This window comes from Dipodomys merriami, unplaced genomic scaffold (genome assembly GCF_024711535.1).
Source record: "Dipodomys merriami isolate MVZ:Mamm:240054 unplaced genomic scaffold, mDipMer1.0.p SCAF_4, whole genome shotgun sequence".
NCBI lineage: Eukaryota > Metazoa > Chordata > Mammalia > Rodentia > Heteromyidae > Dipodomys > Dipodomys merriami.
Genome location: NW_027205603.1, coordinates 19,663,092 through 19,680,429, shown reverse-complemented (window position 1 = coordinate 19,680,429; position 17,338 = coordinate 19,663,092). Strand labels below are relative to the sequence as shown.

At 43.8% G+C, this 17,338-nt stretch overlaps 1 protein-coding gene across 16 annotated transcripts in view; it reads left to right on the top strand.

Moving 5' to 3' along the window:
• The window catches only part of Crem (cAMP responsive element modulator), a 94,140-nt gene that overhangs the window by 28,779 nt on the left and 48,023 nt on the right, over positions 1-17,338 (top strand). For 2 of the 16 annotated variants that reach the window (XM_069990641.1, XM_069990630.1), the window contains exon 1: positions 11,492-11,745. The exons of 8 other annotated variants lie outside the window; for them this stretch is intronic. In XM_069990641.1, the coding sequence (XP_069846742.1) occupies positions 11,668-11,745 (78 nt within the window). In that variant the 5' untranslated portion in view covers positions 11,492-11,667. Of the gene's footprint in view, positions 1-11,491; positions 11,746-17,338 lie in introns of those variants that run through there. 6 more of the 16 variants (XM_069990631.1, XM_069990628.1, XM_069990629.1 and 3 more) reach the window with 4 other exon arrangements.

Genomic DNA, 17,338 nt, shown 5'->3' with positions numbered 1-17,338 from the left:
TTACATGGGCAAGATAATGAGTACATTTCTTATCAAGCATTGTAGCCTCCTCCTTTGTTTCCCCTTCCTATCCCTTCCCATCCTTGCCCCACCCCCCCACCCAATCCTCCCTGCTACCTCCCCCTCCCAGTTTTGTTTTCTTTTACCAGTTTTGGGGCTTGAACTTAGAGCCTGGGTGCTATTTACGAGCTCTTCTGCTCAAGGCTAACATTCTACCACTTTAAGCCACAGTGCCACTTCTAGTTTTCTGGTGGTTAACCGAAGATAAGAATCTCATGAGCTGGGCACTGGTGGCTCACACCTGTAATCCTAACTATGCAAGAGGCTGAGATGAGATCTAAGGATCATGATTCAAAGCCAGCTGGGGCAGGAAAGTCTGGGAGCTTCTTTTTTTTTGGTCCGGTCATGGGGCCTGAACTCTGGGCCTGGGTGCTGTCCCTCAGCTCTTCAGCTCAAGGCTAGCGCTCTACCACTTGAGCCACAGTGTCACTTCCGGCTTTTTTCTTTTTGCTTATGTGGTGCTGAGGAATCAAACCCAGGGCCTCCTGCATGCAAGGCAAGCGCTCTACCACTGAGCCACCTTTCCAGCCCTGGGAGATTCTTATCTCCAATAAACCACCAGAAAACCAGAAGTGGTGCTGTGGCCTAAGTGGTAGAGTGCTCGCTGTGAGCTGAAGAGCTGAGGACAGCGCCCAGGCCCAGAGTTCAACCCATGACGACCACTACCACCACCACCAACAACAACAAAAAGAATCTCATGAGCTTGCCTGCCTGGGCAAGCCTCCTGAGTATCTTAAGATTATAGGCATGAGCCACAAGTGAGTGACTTATACGTAGCGATTTGTCATTCCATGTCCTGACTATCTCCTGGTACAGTAGGGTAGCCAGGACTTTTCATAATAATGCTAGTAGCATTTGAAGTGCTGTAAAATGCCAAGTATAAAATAAAAAAGTGTTGTAGAGGAAGGGAGTACTCAGTTAACTAGGAGCATGTACTTTATAGGGGATTTTTTTTTTTTTTGAGCTGGACATGATGAGTAGGTGTTTGCAAGGTGGTTATGGGAAGGGAAGTGTATTTATTGTGTGTGTGTGTGTGTGTGTGTGTGCGCGTGCGCGTGCGCACATGCACGCGCACCAATTTTAGGGATTGAATTAAAGGCTCTTACTGAATTTTGTGCTCAAGGTTAGCATTCTGTCACTTGAGCCATAGCTCCACTTTTGGCTTTTTAGTGTTTAATTAGAAATAAGAGTCTCAACAGACCTTCCTGCCCAGGCTGGTTTTGAACCAAGATCCTCAGATCTGGCCTGGTTGGATGGAAGCATATTCTGAGGAGAGGCACAAAGTCCGAGTATGGCATGTTAGAGGATTTCAGATATCACATTTAACTGGAGCCTAGTGTCCAGGCTAGGATAGTAAAGGATAAAGGTAAGTAGAGGTTTGTAAATATTTGAGAGTTTAGAATATTCTCTGTTCTTGAAATATTTTCTGATACTTATTATGTTTGGAGCACAGTGAGGTGGACTGGAAGTCAGTGAGCCAGTAGGGTGAAAATCATTAAGTGCCTGTAGAACCATGGTAATGTGGGATATAGGGAGGCTCTGAGATTTTACCAAAATCTTAAAGGGAAAGTGAATAAGGAAGGACCCACTGGCTGCGTGAATAGACAGCAGGCCTTTCTCAGGTTGTCCTGGGTGAGCTTAATTCCTGTGAGATTTCTTCTCCCCCAAACTGGGCCTCCTCCACAGTGCCTGCTTTTCTTTCTCCTTTCAAGCTGCCAACACCCACTCATTCCCTGGAGGTTTTCTGTAAGTGTTCTGTGGAACTGTGTCTCCCTAGCAACCTTCTTTGTCACCCTGAAGACAAGCAGGCTGGCCTCTCGCTGGGGGGTGGGAAGTGGGTAATGTTTTTCTTGTTTTAAAAAATATGTTGTTTGTAGAAAATTAACAAAACCAATATTATTATAAAGAAGAACATGAAACTTCCTTAATTTTAACATCCAAAGATTTTTTTGTCATTATCATTTCTATTTATAGCCTTTAGTCTTTCTGTCTATGAAAATAGAACTTTTTTCTGTTTTTTGGGTCTGTCGTGGGGCTCGAACTCAGGGACTGGAAACTGACCCTGAGCTCTTTTGCTCAAGACTAGAGCTCTACCATTTTGAACCCCAGTTCCACTTCTAGGTTTTTAATGGTTAATTGGAAATAAGCGTCTCACAGGGACTTTTTTGCCTAGGCTGGCTACAAACTGTGATCCTCAGATCTCAGCCTCCCGAGTAGCTAGGATTACAGCCATGAGCCACTGGCACCCAGCTTAGAACATAGTTTTAAAACATGAATTTGGAATTTCCAGTGTTTTTTTTTTTTTTTTTGGTCGGTCGTGAGGCTTGAACTCTGGGCCTGGGCATTGTCCCTCAGCTCTTCAGCTCAAGGCGAGCGCTCTACCACTTGAGCTACAGCGCCACTTCCGGTTTTCTGGTGGTTTATTGGAGATAGGAGTCTCACGGTCTCTCCTGCCCGGGCTGGCTTTGAACCGCGATCCTCAGATCTCAGCCTCCTGAGTAGCTAGGATTACAGGCGTGAGCCACCAGCGCCCGGCCCAGTGTTTTTTTGTTGTTTTGTTTTGCCATTCCTGGGTACTGTTTCTGAGCTTCTTTTGCTCAAGGCTAGACCTCTACCACTTGAGCCACAACATTACTCCAGCTTTTTCTGTTACATGGTATAGAGGAATTGAACCCAGGGCTTCATGCATGCTAGGCAAGCATACTACCACTAAGACACATTTCCAGCCCCACAGGTTTTTGTTTTTGTTTTTGTTTTTTTTGTGTGTGAAAATACCGTACAGAGGGGTTACAATTACATGAGCAAGGTAATGAGTACATTTCTTTTTTTTTGCCAGTTGTGGGGCCTGAACTCTGGGCCTGGGCGCTGCCCCTCAGCTCTTCAGCTCAAAGCTAACACTCTACCACTTGAGCCACAGCGCCACTTCTGGCTTTTTCCACTTATGTGGTGCTGAGGATTGAACTCAGGGCCTCATGCATGCAAGGCAAGCACTCTGCCACTAAGCCACCTTCCCAGCCCCCGATGTGTACCTTTCTTATCAAGCATTGTTGCCTTCTCCTTTGTTTTCCCTTACCATCCCTGCCCTCCCATCCCCACCCTCCCATACCCCCCCCCCCCCAGCTCGCCAAAGTTGTAAAGTTCGTTTTTTGACATAACATCTTATACATCTCATTGTTGCAATGGGTCCACCCATATCCCTATTTAAACAATTTGTTTTTTCCTTTCCCCTCCCCAAATTATACCAACATCAAATACAGTGGAAACAGGGGTTATACTGTGGGGGAGGGACATACAAAGCAACAAAGAAATCATCTTATAAATATGTTAGAAACAATAGCAAGAAAGAAAAATCATTTGAACAGTCCCATGGTTTTTATAACTATAATTTCTAGTCTATAATTTTGCCATTCTGTGTTGAAGTCATAGTAGAAAGCAAACCTTGATGCCTGGAAAGCAAACCTTGATGCCTGGTGCTGGTGGCTCATACCTCTTATCCTAGCTACTCAGGAGCCTGAGTTCAACCCAGCCCAGGCAGACAAGTCTGAGACTCTTATTTTTTTTTTTTTTTTTAATTTTCCAGTTCTGGGGCTTACACTCTAGGCCTGGGTACTGTCCCTGAGCTTCTTTTGCTCAAAGTAGCATTCTACCATTTCCAGCCTTTTCTGTTAATGTGGTACTGAGGAATTGAACCCAGGGCTTCATGCAAGCTAGGCAAGTACTCTACCACTAAGCCACATTCCTAGCCAAGACTCTTATTTTTAACTTGCATAAAACGTAAAGTGAGGAAGGTATGGCTCAAATGGTAAAACCTCAGCACTGAGCCAGAAAACTTAGTGAGAGCACTACCCCTTGAGTTCTAGTTCCAGTACCAGCATGCGTGCACGCGCGCGCACACACACACGTACACGTACACGTACACGTACACGTACACCTTCCTTCACCATCTCATCTCTTTAGGTCTTGGCTGCATGTCATTTCTTCTAAGGCTTTTGAGGCTTATACAGAACAATAGCTCTCAGGGGCTGGGAAGGTGGTTCAGTGGTAGAGTGCTTGCCTTGCATGCATGAGTCCCTGGGTTCGATTCCTCACCATATAACAGAAAAAGCTGGAAGTGGTGCTGTAGCTCAAGTGGTAGAGTGCTAGCCTTGAGCTGAAGAACTGAGGGTTAGTGCTCAAGCCCAGAGTTCAGGCTCCATGACCAGCAAAAAAAAAACCCCAAAACAAAAAACTCCCAGGTTTTTGTTTATTTTTTTGGTAGGTCGTGGGGCTTGAACTCTGGGCCTGGATACTGTCCCTGAGTTCTTCAGCTCAAGGCTAGTATTTTACAACTTGAGCCACAGTGCCACTTCCGGTTTTCTGGTGGTTAATTGGAGATAAAGAGTCTCACAGACTTTCCTGCCTAGGCTGGCTTTGAACCATGATCCTCAGATCTCAGCCTCCTGACTTTTTTTTTAGCTTCTTCAGTACTTAGGTTTGAATCTAGGATGTTGAGCTTGCTAGGATGATGCTCTACCACATAAACTATGCCTCCAGATATTATTATTATTACAGGTGTGAGCTACCAGTGCCCAGCTTAGCTCTCCGTTTTTTTTTTTTTGTTTGTTTGTTTATTTTTGGGTCCGGTTGTGGGGCCTGAACTCTGGGCCTGGGCGCTGTCCCTCAGCTCTTCAGCTCAAGGCTAGCGTTCTACCACTTGAGCCACAGCGCCACTTCCGGCTTTTTTCTTTTTGCTTACGTGGTGCTGAGGAATCGAACCCAGGGCCTCAGGCATGCAAGGCAAGCACTCTACCACTGAGCCACCTTCCCAGCCCCTAGCTCTCCGTTTTAAAGCTGGTAATTTGCAATTCTGAGGACCATCAGGCTGGCAGTGCCAGCCTTGTGATTCTGACAAATTGTAAGAGTGCCAGCATTAGAAACCTGAGAAGAGCCACACCTGTAATCCTAGCTGAGGCTAGGAGGCTGAGGCCTGAGGATCATAGTTCAAAGCCTGCTGGGGCAGGAAAGTCCAGAAGACTCTTATCTCCAAGTAACCACCAAAAAGTCAGAAGTGGAGATATGGCTTAGGTGGTAGAGCACTAGCCTTGAGCAAAAAAAACACACCAAGGGACAGTTCTTTAGGCCCAGAATTCAAGCCTAGGTACTGACACCAAGGGAAAAAAAAGAATCAGTGGATTATGAGGTGTGAGAAGTGAATTAGAATCCATTGGACAGGGGCTGGGAAGGTGGCTCAGTGGTAGAGCACTTGCCTTGCATGCTCGAGGCCCTGGGTTCGATTCCTCAGCACCACATAGGAAAAAAGCTGGAAGTGGCGCTGTGGCTCAGGTGGTAGAGTGCTAGCCTTGAGCTGAAGAGCTGAGGGACAGCGCCCAGGCCCAGAGTTCAGGCCCCATGACTGGACCCAAAAAAAAAAAAAAAAAAGAATCTATTGGACAGGAAGCTGGTGTTAAAAGGGTAGAGAATAAATAAGAGGCAAGGATGTGGTAATTTATTTTTTATTTGTTAGTTTTTTGTTGGTCAGAGGCTTGAACTCTGGGCCAGGGACACTGTACCTGAGCTCTTTAGCTCAAGACTAGGACTCTACCACTTGAGCCACAGTGCTACTTCCAGTTTTCTAGTGGTTTATTGGAGATAAGAGTCTCATGGACTTTGCTGCCCCAGCAAGCTTTGAGCTATGATCCTCAGGCCTCAGCCTTCTGAGTAGCTAGGATTACAGGCATGAGCCACCAGGGCCCAGTGGATATGGTAATTTTTAAGTATTGATTCTTGAAGAAATTTGTGAAATAGTAGAGAAGGATGGATTTGTAAGACAAATAAATGAGTAAAGGGTGGAATGCTTTAAATAAATTAAAAGGGAGACAGAAACTTGTGAGAAGGCCAAATCTAAGAACTGGGGAAAAAATGCCGTTTACATTTATAGTGTTTCTTTAAAATTCTCAAATATATGATATTCAATCTGCATAGCAGACTCCTAGATTTGCTACTTTTCTATTTTCTATATGTTTGAAGTATTTGGTCAAAAATAGATGGGAGGAGGGAAATGGGGAGAATAAAGAAGGGGATAGCATTGACCAAGGAGCACTGTATTCTATTTTCTTTTACTTTCAGATTTTTCCACATTTTTTAGCATTGTACTCTTAACCTGACTTACAGAATTGTAATCTGTTTGTACAACTACTTAATAATAACAACAATAATTAATTAAAAAAACTGTGGTGGGGTGTAGTGACATCTAAAACCCAGCCCTCAGTTATTTGTTTTTTTTTTTGTTTTTTTGTTTTTTGTTTTTTGTGTCCGGTCGTGGGGCCTGAACTCTGGGTCTGGGCGCTGTCCCTCAGCTCTTCAGCTCAAGACTAACACTTTACCACTTGAGCCACAGCACCACTTCCAGCTTTTTTCTTTTTGCTTATGTGGTACTGAGGAATCGAACCCAGGGCCTCAGACATGCAAGGCAAGTGCTCTACCACTGAGCCACCTTTCCAGCCCCATTGTTTAGCTGGTGTTATACCACTTGCTCCATGACTCCAGCTTGGATTTTGCAGATTAATTGGAGATGAGTCAAGTGGACTTCCCTGCCTAGGTTGGCCTCCATATTTCAGCCTATTAAGTAGGTAGGTAGATGGTTCACATCTGTATGAGCTACATAGATGAAATAGATAACTGGCTGTCAGAAAAGGAGGTAAGAGTAATACTTAGTATTTTCAGATACTTCAGTCAGGGCCTTAATGCTCTTTTTTTTTTTTTTTTTTAACTTCTTCAGTACTTAGGTTTGAATCTAGGATGTTGAGCTTGCTAGGATGATGCTCTACCACATAAGCTATGCCTCCAGTATTATTATTATTATTACTATTATTATTATTTTATTGTGGACCTAGGGCTTGAACTCATTCAGATCTGGGCACTGTCCTTGAGTGGCTTGCTCAAGGCTTTTGCTCTATTACTTGAGCCACTTCCAGCTTTTTGGTAGTTAATTAGAGATAAAAAAAATTCACAAGTCGTGCCTAGTGGATCACGCCTGTAATCCTAGCTACTCAGGAGGCTGAGATCTGAGGATCGCTGTTCCAAGCCAGCCTGGGCAGGAAAGTCCATGAAACTCTTATCTCCAATAAACCACCAGAAAACCGGAAGTGGCACTGTAGCTCAAGTGGTAGAGTGCTAGCCTTGAGCTGAAGAGCTAAGGGACAGTGCTCAGGCCCTGAGTTCAAGCCCCACGACCAAAAAAAAAAAAATCTCACAGACTTTCCTGCCTAGGCTGGCTTTGAACTGCAATTCTCAGATATCAGCCTCCTGAGCTAAGATTATAGGCATGAGTCACCAGCATACAGCTATTATTACTTTTTTTGTGTGTTTGTGCTGGTCTTGGGACTTGAATATGGGCCTGGGCACCTGATCTTTTTTGCACAAGGTCAGCACTCTACCACTTGAGCCACAGCATCACTTCCAATTTTTTCTGAATAGTTTGTTGGCAATAAGAATCGGATGGACTTTTCTGCCTGGGCTGGCTTCTAACCATGATCCTCAGATCTCAACCTCCTGAGAAAATAGGATTACAGGTGTGAGTCCAACACCTAGTTTATTACTACTAATCTATTTTCCTTTTGTTGGTTGTGAGCCTGAACTCTGGGCCTAGGCAGTGTTCCTGAGTTCTTTTGTTCAAGGCTAGCCTTCTACCAGTTTGTGTCAATTCTAGTTTTCTGGCAATTAATTGGAGATGAGTCTCACAAACTTTTGTGTCCCAGTTGGCTTTAAACTGTGATCCTCAGATCTAGTAGCTAGGATTACAGGTGTAAGCCATCTGCACCTGGCTATTATTGCTATTTTTTTAATTTTTAATTTTTTTTGCCAGTCCTGGGGTTTGGACTTGGGGCCTAAGCATTGGGCCTAAGGTTCTTTTTGCTCAAGGCTAGCACTCTACCACTTGAGCCACAGCGTCACTTCTAGCTTTTTCTGTGTATATGGTACTGAGGAATTGAACCCCAGGGCTTCATGCATGCTAGGCTAGCACTCTACCACTAAGCCACATTCCCAGCCTTTTTTTTTTTTTTTTTAGTCAGTCATGGGACTAGAACTCTGGATCTGGGCTTGGTCCCTGAGCTCTTCAGTTCAAGGCTAGTGTTCTACCACTTGAGCCACAGAGCCACTTCCAGTTTTCTGGTGGTTACTTGGAGATAAGAGTTTCACTGACTCTCCTGCCTGGGCTGGCTTTGAACTGCAATCCTCAGATCTCAGCCTCCTGAGTAACTAGGATTACAAACATGAGCCATAGCCTCCTAGCCCTATTACTTTTTTTTGGGGGGGGGGGTTCGGTAGTGGGGCCTTAGCTCTGGGCCTGGGCGCTGTCCCTCAGCTCTTCAGCTCAAGGCTAGCACTCTACCACTTGAGCCCCAGCACCACTTCCGGCTTTTTTCTTTTTGCTTATGTGGTGCTAAGGAATCGAACCCAGGGCCTCATGCATGCAAGGCAAGCGCTCTACCACTGAGCCACCTTCCCAGCCCCCCCCCATTACTATTTTTAAAGGTTGCTTTTGTCAATCAGTACTCTAGAGTTATGCAAAGTGATAGGAAAAAAATGCAGTAAATTAAAAAGAACTGTGGGCCTGGAAAGGTGGCTCAGTGGTAGAGTGCTTGTCTAGCATGCTTGAGGCCCTGGGTTTGATTCTTCTGTACCACATAAGCAGAAAAAGCCAGAAGTGGCGCTGTGGCTCAAGTGTTAGAGCACTAGCCTTGAGCTGAAGAGCTGAGGGACAGTGCCCAGGCCCAGAGTTCAGGCACCATGTCAAAAACAAAACAAAACAAAAACCTCCTATAAAGAGCTGCCCTGGGCATTGGCAGTGTAGATCACTTCCCTAGTAGGCATGAGGCCCTTGCTGTCTTGTCTAGAACAACTAAAAAAAGGGAAAACAACCATTGACTTACATCAAAACTAAGCCTAGGGCTAGGAATGTGGCTTAGTGGTACAGTACTTGCCTAGCATGCATGAAGCCCTGGTTTTGATTCCTCAGTACCATATAATCAGAAAAAGCTGGAAGTGGCACTGTGGCTTAAGTGGTAGATAGTCTTCAGCAAAAGAAGCACAGGGGCAGTGCCCAGGCCCTGAGTTCAAGCCCTAGGACTAGCAAAACAAACAAAAAGAAACAAAAATAAACAAACTAAGGCTAATATGAAGTTTTAGACAAGTTTTTTGTTTGTTTTTTGGTCAGTCATGGGGCTTGAACTCTGGGCCTGGGCGCTGTCCCTCAGCTCTTTAGCTCAAGGTGAACACTCTACCACTTGAGCCACAGTGCCACTTCCGTTTTTGTTGTTGTTGTTGTTTTGTTTTGTTTTTGAGTGGTTAATTGGAGATAAGGATCTCATGGGGACTTTGCTCCCCCCCCCCCCCCTCCTCCGGGCTGGTTTAGAAGCAGATCCTCAGCTGTCAGCCTCCTAAGTAGCTATGATTGCAGGTGTGTGCCACCGGTGCCTGGCAATGAACTTTTTTGTTTTTGTTTTTTTGCCAGTCCTGGGGCTTGAACTCAGGGCCTGGGCACTCTCCCTGAGCTGCTGCTGCTGCTGCTTCTTTTTTTTCCTTTTTGGTCTGTCTGGGCTTGGGTGCCCTATCCCTGAGCTCTTCAGCTCAAGGTGAGCACTGTACAGCCTGAGCCACAGCACCACTTCGGTTTCCTAGTGGTTAATTGGAGATAAGAGTCTGAGGGACTTTTCTGCCCCAGCTGCTTTGAACTGTGATCCTCAGATCTCAGCCTCCTGAATAGCTAGGATTACAGGCATGAGCCACCAGCGCCTGGCTCCCTGAGCTTCTTTTGCTCAAGGCTAGCACTCTACCATTTGAGCCACAGAGCCAGTTCTGGCTTTTTCTGTGTATGTGGTACTGAGAAATCGAATTCAGTGCTTCATGCATGCTAGGCAACTACTCTATCACTAAGCCATATTCCTAGCTCCTGAACTTTTTTTTAAAATGCCAGTCCTAGGGCTTGAACTCATGGTCTGGCGCTGTTCCTGAGCTTTGTGCTCAGGGTGCTTACCATTTGAGCCACAGCTTTACTTCCTGCTTTTTTGGTGCTTAATTGGAGATGAATCTCACAGGCTTTCCTTCCTGGGCTAGCTTTGAATCTTGCTCCTCAGATCTCAGCCTCCCGAGTAGGTAGGATTATAGGCATGAGCCATCAAGTCTGCACTGGCTAACTCTTTTCTTTCTTTCTCTTGTCAGTTGTGGTACTTAAGCTCAGAGCCTTGGTGCTGCCCCTGAGCTCTTTTGTTCAAGCCTTGTACTCTACCACTTTGAGCCACAGTTCCATTTCTGGTTTCTGAGTGGTTAATTAGAGATAAGAGTCTCACAGGGACTGCCCAAGCTGGCTTTGAACTGCAATCCTCAAATCTCAGCCTCCTGAGTAATAGGGTTAAAAGTGTGAGTCATTGACGCCTGCTCTTTATTTATTTTATTTTAAGCTAACTCTTCTAAATGTTTTCAACTGATATTTTCATGGTAAAGTTAAGTAAAATTTTACTCCATTGCTTTTGCAGTTTGCTAGCCATACTATGAAAAAAGGAAAGAAAAAATGAAATAAGACACCAGAATAGACCTGGAGACTTAGCTCAGTGATACAGCCCTTGCCTAGCATATGTGAGGCCTTGAATCAATCTTCAGCACCTAAACAATAATAACAATAATAACAAAAAAAAGCACTACTATATTTTCGTTTTTCATATTGCTTTGTATTCATTTAGCACAACAAAATAGGAGATTGTGTGTATGTGTGTATGTGTATGTATATGTGTATGTGTATGTGTGCGTGCACATGCATGGGCTGGTCTTGATGCTTAAACTCAGGGCATGGGCACTTTTCCCTGAGCTTATTCACTCAAGGCTAGCATTTTACCACTTGAGCCACTACTTCTGGCTTTTTGGTACTTAATTGGAGATAAGAGTCTCATAGACATTCCTGCCAGGGCTAGCTTCAAACCATGATCCTCAGATCTCAGCCTCCTGAGTGGTTAGGATTACAGAGAGGAGCCACCAGTGCCCAGCTAAAATATGAATTTTTTGAACATTTAAATAAGATGTCTTATGTCTTTATTCAAATATTCATCATATAAGTTTGTTTACTGTTTTCAACTTTAAAATATTTGCATCATTACTTCAACACTATTTTTTTCCCTAAAAAGATTCCTTTTTTGAGTTGTGTCCTAATACACAGAATTAAGATAGCTTTCAACATCTGACTTAGATTATTAATGAGTTTCATTAATGTCCACAACATTAAACTAGATAGCATGGAATGCTGGTCTCTGAGGCAATTGAGTGCTATATTGTGAATTCATGTCATTTTAATCCCTCCTTTATTAACTGTCCCTTGGACATGGGCCTTAGCTCTGTGACACTGCCAGGGGCACTGTGACATCATAAACTCCACCCTGAGGAAACCTAGTTACAGACTGGAGCTGGCCCACTAGGTGCTGATCAAATGCTGTGCTACTCCACTGTGAGGTTTTCCCAGTCTTAAGTGTCATTATTAGGACTTTTTTTTTAAAGTTGCAGAGCCAAATAAGGCTGTCAGGTGTACCATCTTCACCTGTTTCTTCAGATTACTACTGTCTGTAATAGGGTTCTCAGTGGATGTGGTGGCATCAGCATAACCTATGTTTCAGACATCCCATAGAAGAAGATTATTCTTCAGAGGATCTGGAACAAAAGGTAAATTATATCTACTGTAAGATCATTCTACATACTTTGGGTTTTTTGTTTTGTTTTTGTTTTTGGTGCTGGCACTAGGGCTTAAACTCAGGATCTGGGCACTGTCCTTCAGCTTTTGTGTTCAAGACTATTGTTCTACCCCATGAGCCATAGCTCCACTTCTGAGTTTTTGGTAGTTAATATGAGATGAGTCTCTTGGGTTTGTCTGCCCTGGCTGTCTTCAAATTGAGATTCTCAGATCTTAGTTTCCTGGATAGCTAGGAATAAAGACATGAGCCATTGGTACCCACTCATTCTATACCTTTTTAAAACTTCTTTTTTTGGGGGGTGGGGGGTCCGGTCGTGGGGTCTGAACTCTGGGCCTGGGCGCTGTCCCTCAGCTCTTCAGCTCAAGGCTAGCACTCTACCACTTGAGCCACAGCACCACTTCTGGCTTTTTTCTTTTTGCTTATGTGGTGCTGAGGAATTGAACCCAGGGCCTCATGCATGTCTCATGCATGCAAGGCAAGCACTCTACCACTGAGCCACCTTCCCAGCCCCACTTTTTAAAAACTTCTATTACATTTTTTTACTACACACTCTTTTTTTTTTTGGGGGGGGGGTCCAGTAGTGGGGCCTGAACTCAGGGCCTGGGTGCTGTCCCTCAGCTCTTCAGCTCAAGGCTAGTGCTCTACCACTTGAGCCACAGCGCCACTTCCGGATGTTTTTCTTTTTGCTTATGTGGTGCTGAGGAATTGAACCCAGGGCCTCAGGCATGCAAGGCAAATGCTCTACCACTGAGCCAATTTCCCAGCCCCTTTCTACACACTCTTAAAGCCTCATTATAAAACATTTAAAACATAGCCTTTTCTGTTTTTAGCTTGCCTTTCTCATCAGTCAAGTACTTGATTATTGGAATGTGATAAAGAGATATTTAGGTCTTCCTAAATATCTTTTGCCTTCTATTCCTGTACACTTTTCTTGCAAATAACCCCTTCTCTGTGAGGCTTTCCCTAACAGTCTCCTTCCCTACTCGCCTGTCTAGTTACTCTCCAATCCCTTAGCCTGCTTTTTTTCTTTGCAGGACTGAGCACTACTCCAAATTATTATTTGTTTCTCCATCTGTTTTCTGTCTCTGATAGTAGGGCAGAGGCTCTCACTATCTATTCTAGACTAAACCATGGCAAGCTTCTAGGAAAATATTGTTGACAGAATAAGAGAATGAGTTAATTCACAAATGGAGTGCATTCCTGTGACATTTTTCCTTATTGAAAATTCTCTACCGTGTGTGTGTGTGTGTGTGTGTGTGTGTGTGTGTTAGGGCAGGGCCTGGTTGCTGTCCCTGAGTTTTGCTAGGCTAACACTTTACCACTTGAGCCACAGCTCCACTTCCTGTTCATTTTTTTGGTGGCTAATTGGAGATGAGTTTCACAGACTCGCCTCCTTGAGTTGGCTTTGAGCCGTGATCCCCAGATCCCAGCCTCCTAAGTAGCTAGGAATAGGCCTGAGTCACCAGCATCCAGCAACCTCTCCCTTTTATTTTATTTATTTTTTTGTGGGAGACAAGGCTTTATATATTGCAGGCTGGCCTAGCTGGTGATCTTCCTGCTTCAGCCTCCCAATACTGGAATTTTAAAAAATTCTTAGAGCAAATAAGTATTGGAAAATATTTGATGTACTTATTTAAGAAAGACTTCTTCATTATGGAGGAATGCAAGGTTGAACAGAAACCTGTGGACTGAAAAATTCTACCCAAAATAAAAGCTATTCCTCAGCTCCAAGGCTACATGCGATGTTTTTGCTAGAAAAAATGGAATTTATCCTTACAAAATAATGGTGTAAACTTACAAGAATCTAATTACATCACTTATACATTAACAAAAAAAGACTTCTTTATTTCTAACTGCAATGTGCGCTTTTTTTTTTTTTATAGTCCTGGGGCTTCAGTTCAGGACTAGGCACTTGCATCCCTGAGCATTTATTTTTTATTTTTTGGGTCCGGTCGTGGGGCCTGAACTCTGGGCCTGGGCGCCCTCCCTCAGCTCTTCAGCTCAAGGCTAGTGCTCTACCTCTTGAGCCACAGTGCCATTTCCGGCTTTTTTCTTTTTGCTTATGTGGTGCTGAGGAATCGAACCCAGGGCCTCATGCATGCAAGGCAAGTACTCTACCACTGAGCCACTTTCCCAGCCCATCCCTGAGCATTTTTGCTCAAGACTAATGCTCACAGATGTTCCTTTCCCAGCTGGCTTTGAACTGTGATCCTCAGATCTCAGTCTCCTGAGTAGCTTGGATTACAGGTGTCAGTACTGGTGCCTAGCATCAAGTGAACATTTTTATCTCCTAGTAAGAATAGTGTTTTCAGGGAAGAATTCATCTCTGTTTCTACAACTGTTTTAGAATACTACATTACAAATAAGGTAATTGTCATACTATCATATAAATATAATAGTATAAATGACCATCTACTTATAATACATTATTTTATTGTATAAGTTTCTTTTTTCCTTTTTATTTTTTCTGTTACTGGGGCTTGAACTCAGGGCAACTGACTCTATTTAAGGTTGGCAGTCTACCATATGAGTAACTAGAGCTCCACTTCTGACTTTTTGGTGGTTAATTGGAGATGAGTCCTATAGATTGGCTGGCTTCTAATTGTAATCTCAGATCTCAGACTTCTGAGTAGCTAGGATTATAAGCATGAGCCACTAGCACCCAGTTGGTGTGTGTGTGTGTGTGTGTGTGTGTGCGCGTGTGTGTGTGTGTGTGCGTGTGTGTGTGTGTGTGTGTGTGTGTGTGTGTGTGTGTGTGTGATCCCTGCATGGGAAGAATTACTAGTTTGGTGCCAGCTTTGGCTGCATAGAGTGACCCTGTCGCAAAAACATTTTTTTGTTTTAATGAAAAGATCCATCTGAATTCTAAATGTGTAGGATACATTGTGTTGTTTCCAAACCTATGTATTTATTCATTCATTGGTACTAGGATTTGGACTCAGGGCCTCACTTTTGCTCTGCTGATGCTTTACCACTTGAGCCATGCCTCTGGCCCAGATTGTTTTTCTTAAAAACAAGTCAAGTGAGGTTGTAACTAACTGTTAGCAATGATAAAATTTGAACTTTTTTTTTTTTTTTTGGTCGGTCATGGGGACTAAACTCTGGGCCTGGGCATGGTCCTTCAGCTCTTCAGCTCAAGGCTAGCACTCTACCACTTGAGCCTCAGGGCCACTTCCGGCTTTTTCTTCTTATGTGGTGCTGAGGAATTGAACCCAGGGCTTCATGCATGCAAGGCAAGCACTCTACCACTGAGCCACCTTCCCAGCCCCAAAATTTGAACTTTATTTGGTGTCCATCCTGGGGCTTGAACTAAGGGCCTGGGTACTGTCCCTGAACTGCTTTTGCTGAAGGCTAGCTCTCTGTCACTGGAGCCAGAGCTCCACTTTTGGCTTTTTTCAGTAGTTTATTGGCGATAAGAATCTCACAGACTTTTCTGGTCAGGCTAGCTTTGAACTGTGATCTTTAGATCTCAGCCTCCTGAATAGCTAGGATTACAGGGGGTGGGGGGGGGTGAGCCACCAGGTTCAGCTCTAAAATTTGAACTTTTAAGAGGAAAATATGAATTTTATTTATTTATTTTTTTTTTGGGTCCGGTCATGGGACCTGAACTCTGGGCCTGGACACTGTCCCTCAGCTCTTCAGCTCAAGGCTAGCACTCTACCACTTGAGCCACAGCGCCACTTCTGGCTTTTTTCTTTTTGCTTATGTGGTGCTGAGAAATCGAACCCAGGGCCTCATGCATGCAAGGCAAGCACTCTACCACTGAGCCACCTTCCCAGCCCCGAAAATATGAATTTTAGAAAAACTGTATCCATCTTTCATTTTGATCTTGACAGTATAGTTTTCTGATGAGGTGTCTTTGGTGATTATAGGGAATGTGATTTATGATAGCTGTGTGATAAAATCCAGAAGCATTTGGAAGGTTTACTTAATTCAGCAAGGCAATGTTCACCAAATATCTACTGTGTGATGTTACAAAATCTTTTGTAGGTAAAAGATCCATTCAAAGCACACAATAAGTCAGTGGGTTTTAATGTAACCAATATGATTTTACAAACAGCCAAGTGTTAATGTTCGGCTGTGGCAAAGAAATATATCCATGTGTTTCTGATAAAGTTATAATGTTCCCCTTAAAAAAAAAATCATATGTTGCCAGCCACCAGTGGCTTCTGCCTATAATCCTAGCTACTCAAGAAGCTTAGATCTGAAGATCATGGTTCACAGCCAGGCAGGGCAGGAAGGTCTGTGAGACACTTACCTCTAATTAACCACCAAAAAGCTGGAAGTGGAGCTGTGGCTCAAGTGGTAGAGTGCTAGTCTTGAAAAAAAAAAGGCTCAGGGACAGTGCTCAGGCCCTGTGTTCAAGCCTCAGGACCAGCACAAAATAAAGAAAATGTCTGAAGGTATAGTCCCATTTTCTTATACAATGAACACAGACTCTCAACAGAGTCATTGTATAAGTGAATATAAGAATCTGGCGGATGGGCACCTGTGGCTCATGCCTATAATCCTAGCTACTCAGGAGGGTGAGATCTGAGAATAATGGTTCAAAGCCAGCCCGGGCAGGAAAATCACAAGACTCTTGTCTTCAGTTAACCACCAGAAAACCAGAAGTGGCACTGTGGCTCAAAAGTGGTAGGAGCACTAGCCTTGAGCAAAAAGAGCTTAGGGACAGCACGCAGGTCAAGTTCAAGCCCCACAACTGATTGAAAGAAAGAAAGAAAGAAAGAAAGAAAGAAAGAAAGAAAGAAAGAAAGAAAGAAAGAAGAGGGGCTGGGAAGATGGCTCAGTGGTAGAGTGCTTGCCTTGCAAGCATGAGGCCCTGGGTTCAATTCCTCAGCACCACATAAGCAGAAAAAGCCCTAAGTAGCACTGTGGCTGGAGTGGTAGAGCACTAGCTTTGAGCTGAAGAACTGAGGGACAGCACCCAGGCCCAGAGTTCAGACCCATGACCAAGAGAGAGAGAGAGACTCTGGCTGACTTTTGTTAAGCTAGTCATTCACAGAATTTTGTAAAGGTATAAAAATAAAGCCACTTGAAATAAATTGTTTTGGAGGATGTAATTGTTATTTTCAATAAGATGTCATTTATGTAAGTATGTAGTGGGTTTTATATTTATTTCTAAATGAATATTTAAATCTCCATTTTAATTTCTAATATGGCATTTATCAAAAGAGAAAATCAGAATGCTTATAGTGGCTTTGCAGGAAGCAGCAATGTACATCTTTTTTTTCTGACATAGTGTCCAATAGCTTGTTTATTTGTTGTTGTTGTTTTTGTCAGTCATGGGGCTTGAACTCTGGGCTTGGGCGCTGTCCCTGTGCTCTTCAGCTCAAGGCAAGTGCTCTACCACTTGAGCCACAGTACCACTTCTGGTTTTCTAGTGGTTTATTGGAGATAAGAGTCTCACAGACTGTCCTTCCCAGGCTGGCTTTGAACCATGATCCTCAGATCTCAGCCTCCTGAGTAGCTAGGATTACAGGCATGAGCCACCAGCACCTGGCTTTTTCAATAGCTTGTTTAATAGTAGCTTGAAATCTGCTGTAGCAGGTGTGTTTTCACCA